This window comes from Penicillium daleae (genome assembly GCF_028827525.1).
Source record: "Penicillium daleae strain IBT 16125 chromosome Unknown utg000002l_segment0_segment0, whole genome shotgun sequence".
Taxonomy (NCBI): Eukaryota; Fungi; Ascomycota; class Eurotiomycetes; order Eurotiales; family Aspergillaceae; genus Penicillium; species Penicillium daleae.
Window position 1 is genome coordinate 6,850,859 of NW_026623150.1, and position 15,715 is coordinate 6,866,573.

General features: G+C 51.0%; 7 protein-coding genes across 7 annotated transcripts; 1 reads left to right on the forward strand and 6 right to left on the reverse strand.

Annotated features, from left to right (window-relative positions):
• Window positions 1-118: 118 nt before the first annotated feature.
• Window positions 119-1,642, reverse strand: N7458_003352 (CCR4-NOT core DEDD family RNase subunit POP2; the record flags this gene model as incomplete). The annotated part of the gene is made up of 2 exons (XM_056906735.1): window positions 119-1,054; window positions 1,172-1,642. The coding sequence occupies 2 exons, from the start codon at window positions 1,640-1,642 to the stop codon at window positions 119-121; spliced, it is 1,407 nt and encodes a 468-aa protein (XP_056770842.1).
• A 225-nt stretch (window positions 1,643-1,867) lies between these two features.
• N7458_003353 (NADH dehydrogenase [ubiquinone] 1 beta subcomplex subunit 3) lies at window positions 1,868-2,185 on the forward strand (the record flags this gene model as incomplete). The annotated part of the gene is made up of 2 exons (XM_056906736.1): window positions 1,868-1,965; window positions 2,029-2,185. 2 exons carry the CDS (start codon window positions 1,868-1,870, stop codon window positions 2,183-2,185), a joined length of 255 nt encoding a protein of 84 aa, XP_056770843.1.
• A 513-nt stretch (window positions 2,186-2,698) lies between these two features.
• On the reverse strand, window positions 2,699-4,234 carry N7458_003354 (WD40 repeat domain-containing protein; the record flags this gene model as incomplete). Its single annotated transcript, XM_056906737.1, has 1 exon — window positions 2,699-4,234. The coding sequence occupies one exon, from the start codon at window positions 4,232-4,234 to the stop codon at window positions 2,699-2,701; it is 1,536 nt and encodes a 511-aa protein (XP_056770844.1).
• Window positions 4,235-4,612: 378 nt separating this feature from the next.
• Window positions 4,613-5,722, reverse strand: N7458_003355 (uncharacterized protein; the record flags this gene model as incomplete). Its single annotated transcript, XM_056906738.1, has 3 exons — window positions 4,613-5,026; window positions 5,083-5,434; window positions 5,499-5,722. The coding sequence occupies 3 exons, from the start codon at window positions 5,720-5,722 to the stop codon at window positions 4,613-4,615; spliced, it is 990 nt and encodes a 329-aa protein (XP_056770845.1).
• A 664-nt stretch (window positions 5,723-6,386) lies between these two features.
• On the reverse strand, window positions 6,387-8,421 carry N7458_003356 (acyl--CoA ligase; the record flags this gene model as incomplete). The annotated part of the gene is made up of 6 exons (XM_056906739.1): window positions 6,387-6,713; window positions 6,775-7,097; window positions 7,152-7,314; window positions 7,364-7,639; window positions 7,703-8,083; window positions 8,146-8,421. The coding sequence occupies 6 exons, from the start codon at window positions 8,419-8,421 to the stop codon at window positions 6,387-6,389; spliced, it is 1,746 nt and encodes a 581-aa protein (XP_056770846.1).
• Window positions 8,422-9,690: 1,269 nt separating this feature from the next.
• N7458_003357 (LysM peptidoglycan-binding domain-containing protein) lies at window positions 9,691-10,101 on the reverse strand (the record flags this gene model as incomplete). The annotated part of the gene is made up of 1 exon (XM_056906740.1): window positions 9,691-10,101. One exon carries the CDS (start codon window positions 10,099-10,101, stop codon window positions 9,691-9,693), a length of 411 nt encoding a protein of 136 aa, XP_056770847.1.
• A 1,760-nt stretch (window positions 10,102-11,861) lies between these two features.
• Window positions 11,862-14,455, reverse strand: N7458_003358 (uncharacterized protein; the record flags this gene model as incomplete). The annotated part of the gene is made up of 9 exons (XM_056906741.1): window positions 11,862-11,990; window positions 12,048-12,395; window positions 12,455-12,640; window positions 12,692-12,729; window positions 12,876-13,724; window positions 13,788-13,918; window positions 13,972-14,120; window positions 14,197-14,330; window positions 14,389-14,455. 9 exons carry the CDS (start codon window positions 14,453-14,455, stop codon window positions 11,862-11,864), a joined length of 2,031 nt encoding a protein of 676 aa, XP_056770848.1.
• Window positions 14,456-15,715: the final 1,260 nt, after the last annotated feature.

Sequence of the window (15,715 nt, forward strand, 5' to 3'; positions counted from 1 at the left end):
ATACAAATGCCGAAGAGATCGAAAGAAAACCAGCACAGAGGCCTTGTGCTTATGTACATGCATCAAATCGTATCAACCAGTCCTCCCATTTTCTTCCACGTTGTTCGTATCTCATATTCTACCGACCAGGCGTTTGGTAGCCAGAGTGGTGCTGAGGTGTGTGGGAATTGTTAGGAGTGCTGGGCGTACCGGCGGCGGAATAGATGGTAGCACCGTTCAAGTTCGGCGTCTGCTGAGCCATGTGGTAGTTCATCGCCGGCATCTGTCCATTCAGACCCCAGATCTGACCCGAATACTTGCTTTCGTCGATCTTGCCATTGAAGACCAGCTGGCGCATCTTCCAATAGATCTCGCCGGTCACCAGGGAATCCGACCCGGCCTGGTGGGCGATACCGATACGCTTGACACCAAGCTCGTCCGCAATGTCCTGGAGACCCGATTTTTGGCCAAGATTGGCGAGGATCTGTGCCGCGGCTTGTGTGAGAGGGGAGTCGTTTACTGCTTGGTTGCGACCGGCGTGCTTCATGAGGTACTTGATATCGTAGAGGGACGGGAAAAAGATGGTGAGAAGTTTATGGAACTCCTCTTCGTTTTCGGGCAAGGGGGAGCAAAGCATGATCTTCATCAAGTAACCAAAGTCGTAGCCGGAATGGAATGAAACCCAATGCACATCATCAAGCAGCACGAGACCGGAACTGATCAACAATGAGCCAAATTCAAAGGGATCAATGCCGTTCTTGTCGTGCAGATTGAAGTCAATTCCGGACTTTGCCAGCATCGTTGTTGACTCCTGGGCATACATATCGCCGTCCAGTGAGAACCGGAAGTTGAATTGCCATGTACATGGTGCGGGTATCATAGCATTGCCGTATGGTTGGCCATTCGAGTCCGTAGCTGTGGCTGGCGGAACCTCCCCGTCTTCATTGAACAAAGTGATCCCAAGCTGAATCATCTTCAACAGATCGACATTGCATCGGAGGGTTTGGTAATGGTAGTCTGCCTTGTTCGTGAAAGAGCCGATCGGTCGCGCAACGATTCCTGGAAATTCGGTATCCTTTAATAAAAAATCACATAATCAGCCCACGCGTCTATGCAAATACAAAGGTATCGGTCTCTTCTGCGACGAATATCTACCCCGTAGAGTGGAAATAATCAGTGTTCAGCGCCTTACCATGCTGATATATGGGTATTTGTCCACTAGCTGTCTCAAAACGGCCATTTCGTGAGCCAAATTATGTTTCCATACGTCGCGTATCCGAGTTTTGACTGCGCCTGTTTTTGAGTCGAGAGCTAGCCGCCCATCGTGACCTTGACTTAGTTGCTGTTGCTGCATCTGTGCTCCTCGCGCAAACCCCATCTGTGCCGCATGGCTTGCAAGCCCAGTGCCACCGCCATCAGCACCGGCACCTCCGAAGCCAGCGACTGACATGCCATTTGCAACGCCAGCGCTAGACAGCGTGAACGGGTTCATATTGGTATTCGGGTTTCCGGCGAAACCAGGGTGGCCACCGAGCGAAGGGGGAGGTAGAGCGGTATTGGCTGATTGAGCGTGAGCGGGGTGTTGAGATTGAAGATGAGCCTGTTGAAGCGTATAGGGAGCGCCTAGGCCCTGAGGCCCGAATCTGCCGGGAGGAGGGGGCATTGTGGTGTAAGCTGAGGACTGCGCATGTGGAATTGGAGTGTTCAGTTTCGTCCCTCGAAAGGCGGGAGAGCTATCCACTTCCGTATCGGGTATAGCGCCCCTGCATTCTGCCAAGCGCACCGCTCCGGGCTTCACGTCCTTCGCTTTCTGAGGCTTCACTCGAGATTCCTTGTGCTCTGCTCCCGCCTCTCTTTCTCCTCTCATCTTCTTTTCACATTTGCGATCATGCCTGCCCGAAACCCCACCGGCTTTGATATCGCCCAATTCAAGGCTGCGGCCTCTCCCTCCTCGGTCTACGCTAAGCGGGATCCCTGGGCTCGCAAGTACGCTCTCGATTACCCAATCACCTAAGCTGGAATTGAGACTCATTCTAACTTCTGTCTTAGTGAGACCTGGCGCTACACTGGCCCCTTCACCCGGTGGAACCGCTTCAAGGGCCTCTTCCCTGGCCTGGGCATTGCAACCGTCGCTTTCACTGCCTACTGCGCATACGAGCACTTGTTCCTGAAGGACGAGCACCACCACGGCGAGGGCCACCACTAGATGTGGATTTGCATGAGGAGGAGTAGATGAGATATCTGCCGGCCGACGGACAATCGAATGGAGAATGAATACCCCAACCGACGAGACCGAGTCGTCTTATCCCAGCACGAGTCATAGAATCGGGTCATTGCGATGGTGGCAGTGGTGGCTTCGTCACCCGGAGCAGCGTTCGCTTTATTAGGGCGGACCTGTCATCTCCTTTAAATGGGGAGTGTGGCTTACAGACGGCGCTATGGGTTGATTTGTCGAGTGTAAATAGTGCATGTTCAATTACTACAACAAGTCCTTTTTTTTTTGTTTCCACCAACACTGCCGTCTTTCAGGAGCTACATACAATTGGTGTCGAACTGCTTTGATTGAACAGGCCGAATGATTGACTTTTCATTTCAGATGGGTTTGAAGGGCACCATACATATTGACCCCCAAATAGTCCCCCTCTATGGCTGGTGAAACATGATATCATAAATCTCCCAAATGTACATGGGCAACAAAACGCTCTATACGACCATTTCTCTATTCCTCCTCAAACACCAATGAGATGCCATCATCGCCAGCAGTGACAATGCGCTTCCCATCGAATCCTTGGACGAAACCCATAATACCACCGGCCTGTTCGCCTTCTTCGTTCTCAGAAGCACCCATATGTCCCCGCCACTCCTTCAACAGACCCTGAGCAGCGGCAGTGGTACCACCACGGGCATCCCATCGCCGGACAACGCCATCAAGTCCGACGGAGGTAAGTAGATACGACCGTCCTTGACCCGCGGCAGTAGCAGACGCGAGGGGACCAGGACGGGGAGCCGCAGTGGGCGCCCGGCTCGCCAAGAACTCAACCTTGACGACGGCAGCGCCTTCATGAGCTTCCCGGATGTGGCGGCGGACAGCGAAGCGATGAGCAGCATCGTACAACGCAATGGAGCCATCAACTGAGCCAGCGGCAAGAAGAGTAAGCGGGGGTTGCGAGAAGGAAAGAGTCTCGATGCCATCAGATTGCGCCTGAAGATCGGCAAGGATAGTACCAGCCGCAGAAGTAGTAGCTGACTGGGCACCCTTACCCTTGGCAGCCTGAGGGCCACCGGAGAGTCGAGGAAGACCAACAACCTTGATGTGACCCTCGGCACCACCCACGGCCACGATACCGCCGCCAGGAGAGATGGCGATCGAGTACAAGCCTCCCTCCACGGCGAATCGCTGGTCCTCTGCAGTCAAACCGACAACGACGCTGGTACCGGGAGATCCATAGATACCAGCTGCTGCAGCGGCTCCGAAGACATCGTAAACATAGAGACTACCATCCTCAGAGACGGTGGCTAGCAGGTTACCATCCGCTGTCCATGCACCAGCAGTGCAGGACGCGGTATGCTGGAAGAAAGTCTGAACCATGGAAATGGGCTGCGAATCCGTAGCATCGATGCGGAACACCCAAGTACTGCCATCGTTGGCGCCAATGGCAATGACGTTGCGCTTCTCCTCATTACCCTGCTGAAAGGGGCAAACGGCAACCCAGTTGATCTCCTCCACCTCCTGGGCCTCGGCCACAAACTCCCAGGCTTCTCCCCGGTTCCTGGCCGAGGTATCCTTCCACACGCGAAGCTTGCCATCCAGACCCGCTGTCACGGCATATTCACCCGCGGGCTCGGTGAAAGCCACCGCGTTAATGGTATCAGTGTGTCCATCCAACTTGGCCAGGGTAGCCTGCGACTCGCGCTCGCGCGGTTGAGGGTTCGATTCATAGCTCCGGGGGAGGACGGGCTTCTCGGGGGGTGTGGAGTCAAATATGTAGGCGACGTCGTCACCAGCGCCGGTTAGAACGATGTTGTTGTGCACTGGGTGCTGTGCAACGCAGAAGATCGAGTCATTATGGGCGTCGAAGTGTGCTGAGGAGTCGTTTTGGAAGGTGAGCTCCTCCTCGTAGGTCATAGGCTGGTCCTCGTCTTCGCCTTCGGAGTCCATCGGGTGATCCTCATCACGGTTGAAAACCTCCTCTGCCTCATCAGCACCCACATATGCGTCCTCTTCGCCCTCACGGCGGGGATCTTGAGACGACATATTGAAGATTGGGTGTAAAGCTTTCGTATATGCTGGGGGGTGGTGAAAAATTTAGGCTCCAATCTGGGGACGTTTCGGGTCTAGTTGCAGGCCCAAAAGCGGCAAATTCTTGAGTTCAAAAGAAATCAAGGGCACTACGGCTGGGTATCTCTGATTTATCGTAAATGGTGGCGGAATGGATGAGCTGAAGCTGATTCTTTTTTTTTCCGTCCACCTCCCCCGCTTAGAAATCCGCATCCCCGCAGGCAGCAAACAATGCAAACATCTTATCTCTTATCGTCAACTCTTTATCAGTATCAAAAAGAAGTCGCATCTAATTATATGCTGAACACAACAGACAAGAGTATCGTCAACTCGATCTATATCTACTGTCAGACCTTACCAATATTTGCACACTTCGATCATTCCGTCTTTCATCCACCCTTCTGAAATCGTTGCATCGCCATCAAAACCATGGTCACCGTCGTACCCCTCAAACCGAACATTTACATCCGGCCTCTGCGCACGAAGCTCCTCGACAAACCGTTCACTTCCATAGAACGGCACAGCCGTATCTTGCCTCCCGTGGAAAATCCAAACGAACGGCGGCAGCTTCTTTGCGCGGGAAATATTCTCAACCGGAAACACCTCCGACTGCCGGCCGAGATAATCCAGGAATCTACCATTCTGAACGATCCGGACTGCTAGGTCATTTCGGGTCTGCTCTGTTCCTTTTTCCAGAGCTTCGTCAGCTGTGACGATAGGTCCCTGTGGTAGGTCTCGGAGATGCTGCTCAACCTTGTCGAATGGTAGCTGTGGGTGTAAGATTAGCTTTGCTCCTCGGGTCCGCATGCTGGATGCTCACTTACAAGGCTTTCGCCGAACATCGGCTTCTCATATCTCTCGTCCCAGTATCGATCGCGGAGATGGACCATCGGGTAGACTAATATCGCAGCCGAGATGTTGATGCCTGGGTGGAGTAGCATGCTTTGGGCGGCGAGATAGCCGCCAGCACTTTCGCCTTCGACAAGGACCTTGTCCAGGTCGGGCTTGATGGTAGAAGATGGATAAGCACTTGAAAGGCTTGATTCGAAATTATGTTGCATCCAGGACCAAAAGTCATTCAGGTCAGAGAGAATGTCGAGCCCATTGGCCTCGGGCAATAGCCGGTAGTCTGGTGTGACCAGGATCGCTTGCCGAGAGATGGCTAGCTCAAGGATCCTGCTGATGTATCAGTTACTGCTCCAGCAGTAATTTGCGCCAGGGAAAGACAAAGTCTACTGACCAGTCGGGGAACCAGTCGGAGTAAAGGCGAGTGCCTCCCACCAAGAAGCCTCCATGAAATCGAGCAATGACGGGTCTCTTTCCATGCGAGTCATTTGCGTCCGACACTAGAGTCTTTGGAACGAGGATCGACAATGAAATATCGTGGTCACCGACAGTCTTATAGACAGCATCGTGGATCTCGAAGTCTTTGAAAAAGTTAGGATCGCTCGGAGGATTTGCCATACTGCTTGTGTCGTGCCTGCGGAAAGGCTAGATGGTTTGATAGAGGCACTGATCTTGCAGCTGAATGGCTGGGCTACTCAAGCCCTGCAAATCAATACCAAATACGGGCCAATGTCTTTAACGATTTGCTAAGGGTTCGAAATGCTGGCCTCCTGGCAGTTAAGCTATGCGGGGTCAGCGGGGTTTGTGCCGTACCAAACTCGGCTTAGTACTCCTGCATGGTAGTCTTGTGCAACAACTACAAATACTGAGAATATCCTATCGTAGAAGGTAAATTGCCATATCTGAGGAGATACATGTTTATGAAACCCAAGAGCTCATCAGGTTAAGCAGCTCCCGACAGAACGGGGTACTTTCTCGCCTTAAGTAATTAGTGGCTCGTACGAATCAGTTCTCGCATAGAATCCTTGGATCACTTTGCAGGCTTCACTGCCATCGGTCTGTGGAATAGATTTCCAGGCAGTCTCATGGAAAGACCCGGTCAATCTTAGAAGAATCAGGATATACTTCTATGCACTATACAACAACTAAATATCCCAAACATTGGAATCAACCATGTACTCTCGCTTGAAGTGGCATCACGAATCAAAGTATCTGCACAAATGGACGCAAAAAAACCCCCCGAAATCCTAACTCTACAACTTCCACACTGGATTCTCCCGCCTCAGATCTTAGCGCCAGCCTTCCTCCTAGCCTCCTTCTCCTGGTCGCGCAGAAGACGACGCAAGATTTTTCCACTGGGACTCTTAGGAACCACATCAATGAAGCGCACACCGCCCTTCAACCACTTGTGCCGGGCCTTGTGATCTTGGACGTGTTTCTTGATCGCTTCGGCGGCGGCTTCATCGGAGCCGGCGGAGGCAGACTTGACAACGATGGCCTTGGGGACTTCTCCGGCTGCGTCGTCGGGGATGGCGATGACGGCGCAGTCTGCGACGGCAGGGTGGGCGAGGAGGTGTGCCTCGAGCTCGGCGGGTGCTACTTGAAGACCCTGTTTGTGGGTGGAATTAGCTAGGGGTGCAACTTCTGGTTCTGGGACTGGGGCCACAAACCTTAACCTTGATCAACTCCTTGATGCGGTCGACGATGAAGATATGTTCTGTGCCCTTGGGTCCCTTGCGAACGACTGCCTCGTCACCGGTGCGCATCCAGCCGTCCTCGAACGTCTCCTTGTTGGCCTTATCGTTGTTGAGATATCCTAGCACCACGCTGGGGCTGCGCACCACCAATTCGCCAGGGGTATCGTAGGCGGTAATCTCTTGGCCCTCGGGAGACATGATGCGGGCCTCGAAGCCGGGGATCAAACAGCCAGAGGAGCCGAGTACGATATCATCAAAGTATGTGGAGCTGACAACGGTACACGTCTCGGTGAGACCTGTGCATTGAGTGTGAGTATTCTTGATCTAGTTTGATGGCCGTTGGGTCTTACCGTATCCTTGGCGAATGAGAACATTGGGGTAGACCTTCTGGAAGTCGGCCGCAGTCTCCATACCCAATGGAGCAGCTCCCGAGAAAAGTGTCTGCACTGAGCTGAGATCATACTTCGAACAGACATCCTGGCTGCGGAGCATGTTGATGATAATTGGAGGAACCTTCAATTGATTAGCTATCGCCCACAATTGGAGACATGAGAAGACAAACCAGGAAGAGACTTTTGATCTTGAAGTTCTGGATCGATGCGAGGTATGAGTTGAGCTCAAACTTGGGCAGGACAATAATCTGATCTCCACGGTAGGGACCAGCGTGGCACATGACAACCAAGGCGTAAATGTGACTCTGTGGGAGCAGTCCGAGGCTGACATCGGAGTTCACAAACTTTTCGTCTTTGGGTTGCCTTGCGTCACGGTGGCTCTTTTCGAATGCTGTGATCTGAAGCGAGTTTGCGATGACATTCCGATGGGAGATCATCACACCTTTCTAGATGCAGCATTAGCATAATGCCAGCGGTCAATCGCAAAGGGATACGATCGAGTCACGTACCGGCAGACCAGAAGTTCCACTGGAATAGCATAGGAATGCAGTGCGTCGAGCTCCCTCTCCAGGTCCCCACTTCAACGGCTCCAGTGCTGGAAGCGACTGGCCGGCATTGGCCAGCTGGCAGACCGACTTGAACTCGGTCGGGACCTTTGCACCTCCGAGAATTGGTTCAGGCACATCAATCAAGTAAATCTTGCTCCTGGGCAACCCAGCCTGAGATGCGGCGTCCAATGCGACCGACAGAAGCGGAACACAAGTGAAAAGAGCCTTTGCGCCAGAGTCCAAAATCTGGTGCTTCAGCTCAGCGGCCGAGTATGCTGCATTGGCGGGTGAAATGACACCTCCCAGTCGGTGTACAGCCCAGAAGAAGGGCAGCGATTCAATCTACCGAGCCAAGATTAGTTGACTACATCCTCCCTTGGGTACACGAATGCTTTTCCACGTACTGTGTTCACACTGAAGACTGCCAGAGTCTTGTCGAATTCCGTACCCTGGTTGGGCGACCACCCAAACTCCTTCGCGAGGGCTCGCGCAATGTGATCAACCATGTCCACGACCTCACGCGACGAGTACGTCTTGCCTGTCAGGCCGCATGTGAAGGGGTCCCTCGATTCCGCGTGTGGCACTCGTCCATACTTCTCGTTCAGCATGAACTCGGGGATCGGAAGGTCGTCTGGGACATGTGGCAGCGAACCGAATCGCTGGTCAGGTAGGAAGACCATGGTGACTGGGTTATGATTGTAGCTCGACGATGGCGTCACTCAATTGGGGAATGATCTATGAAGGGGAGGACAACTGCAAAGGCAATTGCGACCAGTAGGTTCGAAATAACACTTGGTCTAGACAATGACAGCTTGTCCGGTAGGATATACACCGAATAAAAGAGTTGGAAAGAAAAGGTTCCAGTGACGAGAGAGAGATCTTTAGAAAATAAACACAGACGAGGAATCCGGGGAATTCGCCGTGCGGGGAAGTCGGCCAAGCAGCGACCTTGGCAACATGGCCTCAAGCTCGAGCCTTCTCATTAATAGAGTCGTCCAAAGCCGAAAAGGGGTAGCCGAGGGTCCGATGAACGGACATTTTGGAGACCCGTGGACCCCGGGCTTTTGATAGGCCTGTTCTGTTGGCCTGGTGGTGGTTCTCAACCAGCTTGGACGTCGCTGCAGCGAAGGTCCTCCGTCGTGTGGGCCCTGACGCTAATCGCGCCCAGTGGGATGGGTTTGGGGTGGAGCACGGGTAGTTTTGCCTCGGATGTGCAATGGCCGAGGGTGTTGAGGGCCCTGGAAACTGCAGTTTGGCGGCTCCGACAAGTATGCATGGAAGAACAAAGACGACAAGGATAGACCTTGCGGATCTTCGAGCTTACCCAATCGCTCTTAGTCTTGATAGCTGATGCACCCTTTCTTTGGCTACAGTCATTCTCGAAATCGCCCTGACCAATATACACCGAGAAACTCTTTCCTGGCCCCACCGCCAGGACCTTAGCGTAAATCATTTATTGAGCGGGCCGCATTAAACTGAGGGCTCAGTAAAATGCGCCTTATCTGTTACAGTAAGATGTGACGTGAGATTACATTACGCGTATAAAAAGAAAATCCATGGAATTCTATAGTAGATCTCTGCAAATTATGTGGGGAACGGGTGAATTTGAACTATCGCGTGTTCCACCTTATTTACGAAATTCACAGGTGAATTTATGATTGACTTAAAACAACCTTTTGTCAAATATAGTAATGGGACAGTCAGTGACTGATTGCCAAGCGCTTACCCAAGTTCTGAGGTGGGGGTATAGAAGTGCCACGCGTGATACACTTATGTATCAAACTGGCTATACTTCCCGATCCTAGATCCCTAGAGTAGCGCACGCAACGAAGTTACCCCAGAACTAAGCTTTACGCGTGCAGAATCGACTGACCCGTCGGGCCAATACAGATAATACGCCCGTAAAGAGAATCACTAACCTCATGCAGATTCGAACAATCCTCATTCACCTAAGGGTTATACTCTTGAATTGCCGAGAGTCGCAGCCACGGTTTCAGCTCCAACTCCTGCTCGATTGAGTCGCACGTATCCCTATCCTTCAGGGTATAAGTCTCACACCCAAACGGGATACAAAGTCTCGTACACTCGGGAATAGCGAAACAGTCGATAGTCGGCCAGTTCACCGCTCGAACAGCTGCCGAGGACACCTTGAACTGCGCTGCGATGCTGTTGTATGTGTCCCCCGCTGTAGTGGTGTATGAAAGAAGGGTCGCGCAGTACGGGTCCCGCTCTATGTGTGGGGTTTCGGAGAGTATGAGGTTCGGGATGGCTGTTGGAAGGGTGAGGTTGCAGGCGCTGTTGATGTGTTCGAGGTTCGATTTGTAGTTTTTGTCGTAGAGGGAGTAGGGGGACGTTTGCATTATTTGGTACCATTGCACGTTGCAGAAGGAGCAGAGTTCTTTGATCGGCATCTCATCGATAAAAGAGGTGGTGAAGTCGTCGATAACATCTGTACTTATAATATAAGTACTCTGCGTATTCTGTAAGCACTAGGCCTATACTATTCGCGACGGATAGAGAAAGGAAGAACCTACCACCACAATATCTCTCTGTTTCCTCACTCCTAAGACAAGTCTCATTCTACCCCGCCTATAACTGCCCACCCCGCTGGGCCGGAAAGAGGATTCTCTCCTCTAACGTCGCGCAATCGCGCTCGACGCCCTTAAACCACGCGGCGATAGACTCCCCACAGCCGCTATCATAGACAAGATCGCTGAGCGCGTCGCTTCCTAGACCTAGAACCCGCCTCCGACGCCTATGCTGCCGCTGCAGGGATCGCGTCTTCTTGTGACAGCGAACCCTCTGTGTTATGGATGCCCTGCATCCCGGGCTGACCTTTGAGAGCAATTTGGCGTCTAATTTGTCAGTTTCGCTCCATATTTGGAAGCCGCGGAAATCAGGCGGGGAATTTGTTTCATTCACGTTGGAAGTTCCCAGTGAGTGCTGGTCTTGATAGGGATAGTGAACGGTGAGCTCGGGCTGCCTAGCTATTTGGGCAACCGTAGCACCGCATAGGATTGAAGCAGATAGGATATCAGCGCCTCTTATCTTAAGGCGACAACTGTGAGCGAATGCAGCATTCGGTCTTCGTTATCGATTAATATGATATCATTCTCTTGGACTGGGAGATCAAGTTCCTCGTGTCAATCAACCAGGGATTGGAGGATTTTTATTAGCCTCAACTCGAGTCCTACAACTGTATATATATATTGGAAGGGAGCGAATGGCAGCATCGCTTTGCGCGCGCCGAGCCAACGATCTTAAGCGAGATGAAAATTCCACATTTCCCTGGTCAATGCGCGATGATTTGCCCCGAAGCTGATAGCTCGCCACCAAGCCAATAGCTCTCTGAATCAAGGTTGGACTATAGTGGTCTATACCAGCTACTCCGCGAAGTACCTTTTCCGCTACCTCGAACCCCAGGTCGGCGGGGGGTCAAGTTACAAAGGGTCCATGGAATTCTATGGCTGGCGTGAAGGAAACACAGTGTGTAATCTTACGTGGCCATACAAGACGCATTTTCCTGCAGCCCTCAAATTAATACGAGCCGCTCAATAAGGGATGTGCGCTAAGGCCTGGGCAGTGGGGCCAGAAAAGACTTTCTCAGTGTGTGTTGGTCAAGGCGATTTCGAGAATGACTGTACTTTGACCAAGACATGCACGAGTTCTATAGCATCCGATTCGCATACAAACTTGACTCGACCCTCCATTGCGATGCCTTTGAAAAGCTAGCAATACTGCGATCCAGATAAATCACCAATAATAATTGTACTGCGTCATGCACTGCTCCCTAATTATCGTTATTCTTTTCACAATACGCAGTAATTAAGGTGACCTTGGCATGCAGATCGTGCTTGATTTCACGGGTTCTCTTTAAGAAAGTCATAAACATGTCTTCATTAGGTGGTCTTGAACCGTAAAGAGAATATTCACTAGAAGCACTTGATCGGTATGAGGATATTCGATCATTCCGCCATCCCACTCTCCACGAAAAAACAAACGAATTTCAAATTCCCATTCGGGACTGAACCGAACCTAAAAGACGGCCTAGAACTCCCAGTAAATGCTAAAAGGAGTGCCGCAAACTCCGAAAAATGCTCTCTCGCGAGTCCGATTGTCATCACTGTCCATCGTAAATCTGATTGTCCTGGAGCGTGAAGGCGCCCTTCCGAAGGTCCTCTTCATCCCGGCTTTCGATGTACCGCGAAGTCAGTGCAAAGCGTAGCCCGTTGTCGGGGTGTACCGAATGCTGGGTATGTTAGTTAAATGCCTCTCCCCATTCATAGAAGGTCTGGGTACGACAAACCTCGTAGTACTTCTGCAGACCTGCCCCGTGCATCACGATCAGGTCACCATGCTGCAGCACAAGCGTCAGGAAACTCGGAGCATTCCCCTTCTTCTTGACGAGCAGGGCTTTGAGTTTCTCAATGTACTGCTTCTTAGTGATTTGACCTGCTTTGAATGCTTCCAGGAGAGGTCGCCGCTCTTCTTCTTCTAGACAACCTGGCAGAACGGGATCGTCCGTGGTAGGAATACCATTCTTGCTGATTCCCAAGTAGTATTTCGCTTTCATTCGAAGGAACATCCTGGACCGGGTTCCCAGGGAGAGTGTCGCAATTGTCGGGCCCAAACCACTTTCACCATCATCATGGAACTACGAATATCGGGTTAGATCAAGGCACAAATACCGTTCTGGGGAAACACCCGACTCACTCCAATCTTCATTTGCTCGAAATACCCAAGCGCAAGCAGCTCATTTGGCGGCTGGTACTGACCACCCACACGAGTGACAGCCTTCTCGGTCGCCCAGGACAGGCGGGTCAAAGCTGTGAGAATTTCTGCAGGAGCGTCGCTGAAAGCCTTAGAGTCGACGGAGACCACGTACTTGTAGGGAACACCCTGTACTCCAATCAGTAATTCACCTTGCAGCGTTGGACATGGGTGACTTACGTAGTTCACCGCAAAGTGACATGTGAGTGTACCAGGCACTATGAGATTTGTTAGTAAGGTTGTGACTAGAGTCCCATAAAAAACAGGAAAAAGAAATCAAAAATACCACGAGTGCAACATTGACGGTTACATGAATCAGAATCAGATGAATTGGACATGGTTTCCTCGGCTTTGTCTTTCTTACCTTGAGCCGATCCAAGTGGGTAGCGTCGAAGGCCAAGGTCCAACTTTTGAAGTTGGCTGAATAGATGATTTGGGCCATTTGGACGCTCATTGATGGCCGCGTTTGAAACAAAGTGCGTGATTGAGCCAACACCAGGCATTTCATACGTGCGGACTTCGTATGGCTTGAGTGAGTCCTTGTCGATGACCGGTTCGATGCTACACTGTGCTCGAGAATAGGGCTTGGGCCTTTCTAGAACTGTTTGCAGAGAAATCTCACGCATTTTCCTCACGACCTTGTAGCAACAGGTCTCTTGAGGTCCCTGTTTGACATCGTTTGAGCAATCCCAGGCATCCCAGGTGACGCGCTGGATGCACTTTCGGCAATGTGGACACACAATGCCTCTCCATTCCTCGCGATCGGCAAGTCCCTCTGATGGCTCGATGTTTCGGTCCACCAGGTCGGCCAAAGGGCCAGGGTTTAGAATGTCTGGACCTCTAGGATGGCGGTAGTTGAGGAAATGGGGATGGTATTCGAGATCCGTCGGCTCGTTATTTCCAAATTTCCAGAACCTGGGGCATGATCGGGTAAGACACATCCAGCCAGGTTTGCGGTAAACCTGTAGGCTGGATTCACCGCAATCCCGGCATACCCGCTCTGGAGGAGGACGGTTGACTTTGCGAGAAGGTAGAGGTTCGTCGGATCCCTGCTCTGTCCACCAGCCCTTGGTCGATAGGTCCAGCTTCTCGAACCGGATTCGGAATCCCGCATACTTGCCCATCTTTTCCATCCATACATTGGTGATGAGAAACCAGTCCATCACACAGTAGCGGTGCGGGATTTCGACCTTCAGAAGTTGATTCTTTGAACCTATATACATTTGGATCAGATTGGAATTCCATTTGAAGTGTAAAGAAGGACACAATCGCTTACCAATGACAAGTCCCACCGGCTTCTGCTCTCGATGACTGGCCATGACCGATTTGGCAATCACACTGTTTGGTGATTGATCATGTTTGAGATTGAGATTCCCGTTAAGATTATCTTTGAGGCAATCTCCACCACTGTATAGAGTCAGAAGTTTCTCGCATAGACGGAGCACACATCTCAAACTCACATGCGAGTAATGATGACTTCGTCGCTCATGAACGAGCGGTCACCATTGTCACCATCCACGAGGAAACCAGTGCACTTTGTATCTTTGTGAGCAGCTCCACCTTGCATACAGTGGAACCACTCAAGCGCGTCGTTGATCTGTTGGCGAGTCTGCAAAATCCATTAGCAAACCAAGCCTCCCCGGATGAGAACTAGATAGCATAAGGCTGAGGAAATTTAAACACACGTTGGCCCACACAGGTGGTTCTCCTCGGCGGGGTTTGAATTTATTGGTGGCCTGGGTCGGTTCATTTCCAGTCATTGCCTGTGCAGTCTCGGGTGACTGCTTTGGCTTCTTGCTTCGTTTACTTGCAATTGGCTCTATAACGGACTCGTAAGTAGATGATACATATATCGCAAAAAAGATTGTGAATCATACCTGTTTCTGGAGCCGACCGCTTAGATCCCTCAGTCGGAGGGAAGACGCCCACAAGAGTGAGCTCCATGCTGGGATCGAACTGCTGTCTCAGATAGGTCATTAGTCCCGAAAGTCACAGTGAATCGTGATGGCTGAGAGCAAGCTACTACTTGTCGTCAAGCAGTAACCGACCTGTATGTAATACCTGATACGAGTTGAAAACCAGTTGGGATTGTAATTGGTTTTGAGATGAGCGGATGGGAAGAAAGGGAGCCAATGAGTTTTGACAACAACGCGGGAAGTGGGTTAGGGGGTGGTAGCCGGAGTCCGTGCCCGGGTGGTGGCTCACGTGACTGGCCTTTACCGAGCTGCGGGCTTGTAGACCGCGTGCTTTACCGCCTTCAGGGGATGGTGTACTGCCGGTGCTAGCAATACCGAAGTATATGCTGCGACATAGACCATCTCCTATATTGATGTTGTCCTTCGCTGTTCTTGATGCTGAGATGATTCATAATAGTATGCGATCTCAAGATCCATTTAATTGTCAATTTGTCAGTATCTAGTAAGTATACCAATATGTGGATCGCGTACATCATCGTAGCTCAGTGCGGATGGATTGTAATGGTCTAAGGAAGTATATGTAATACAGATACCTACGCCCTATACATGTCCTATAATAAAGACGTACCATAGAGTGTGATCTCGAATGAGATTGAGGTGATAGTAAATTGATTCTAACATAGATGTAAGGTAGGTTTGTTGCTTCTGCTGAGGTCATCTTATAAAGATGTTCGAATGATTAATAAATGGCACGATCGCTACCTTGTACTCGCTGGGCAGGCCTTTGCGCAAGTTGCACGAAGGGTCGGAGTATTGAGTCAATTGATGGACACTAATATGAGTGCCCAATTCCGATCAAAAGCTGTCTTCACTGACAATGAGCTTCTACCCATTTGGTCATTCCGAGCATTGATTCTGTCTGCCAAATGAATTTCATTCGTTGCAACAGCGGACCGACTTCTGGTATTGTCAGCAATATATCAGCAATATATCAGCGTTCAACTGGAAGATATATTCCGTGTCCAGGATTGCTACCAATGAGTGGAAGCTTTGGGTAGACATCGAATTAAGCGTCCATGGTTGCAGCGGGCTAAAAGAGAGAATAATTGGTGTCATTTGAGATTTTGGAAGGAACGAATGTTTTGCATGTTCCGAGCATTGGCTAACTCCTAAACTCGAGTAAGTACGGAGTAGTACGAAGTGGAAAGGACCCTTGAGCTGAAGTCAGTGGCTTACCCAGTCCACGGACAAATCCGCACGGCTACCAGGACTGGTGGGTCGCAAGAGT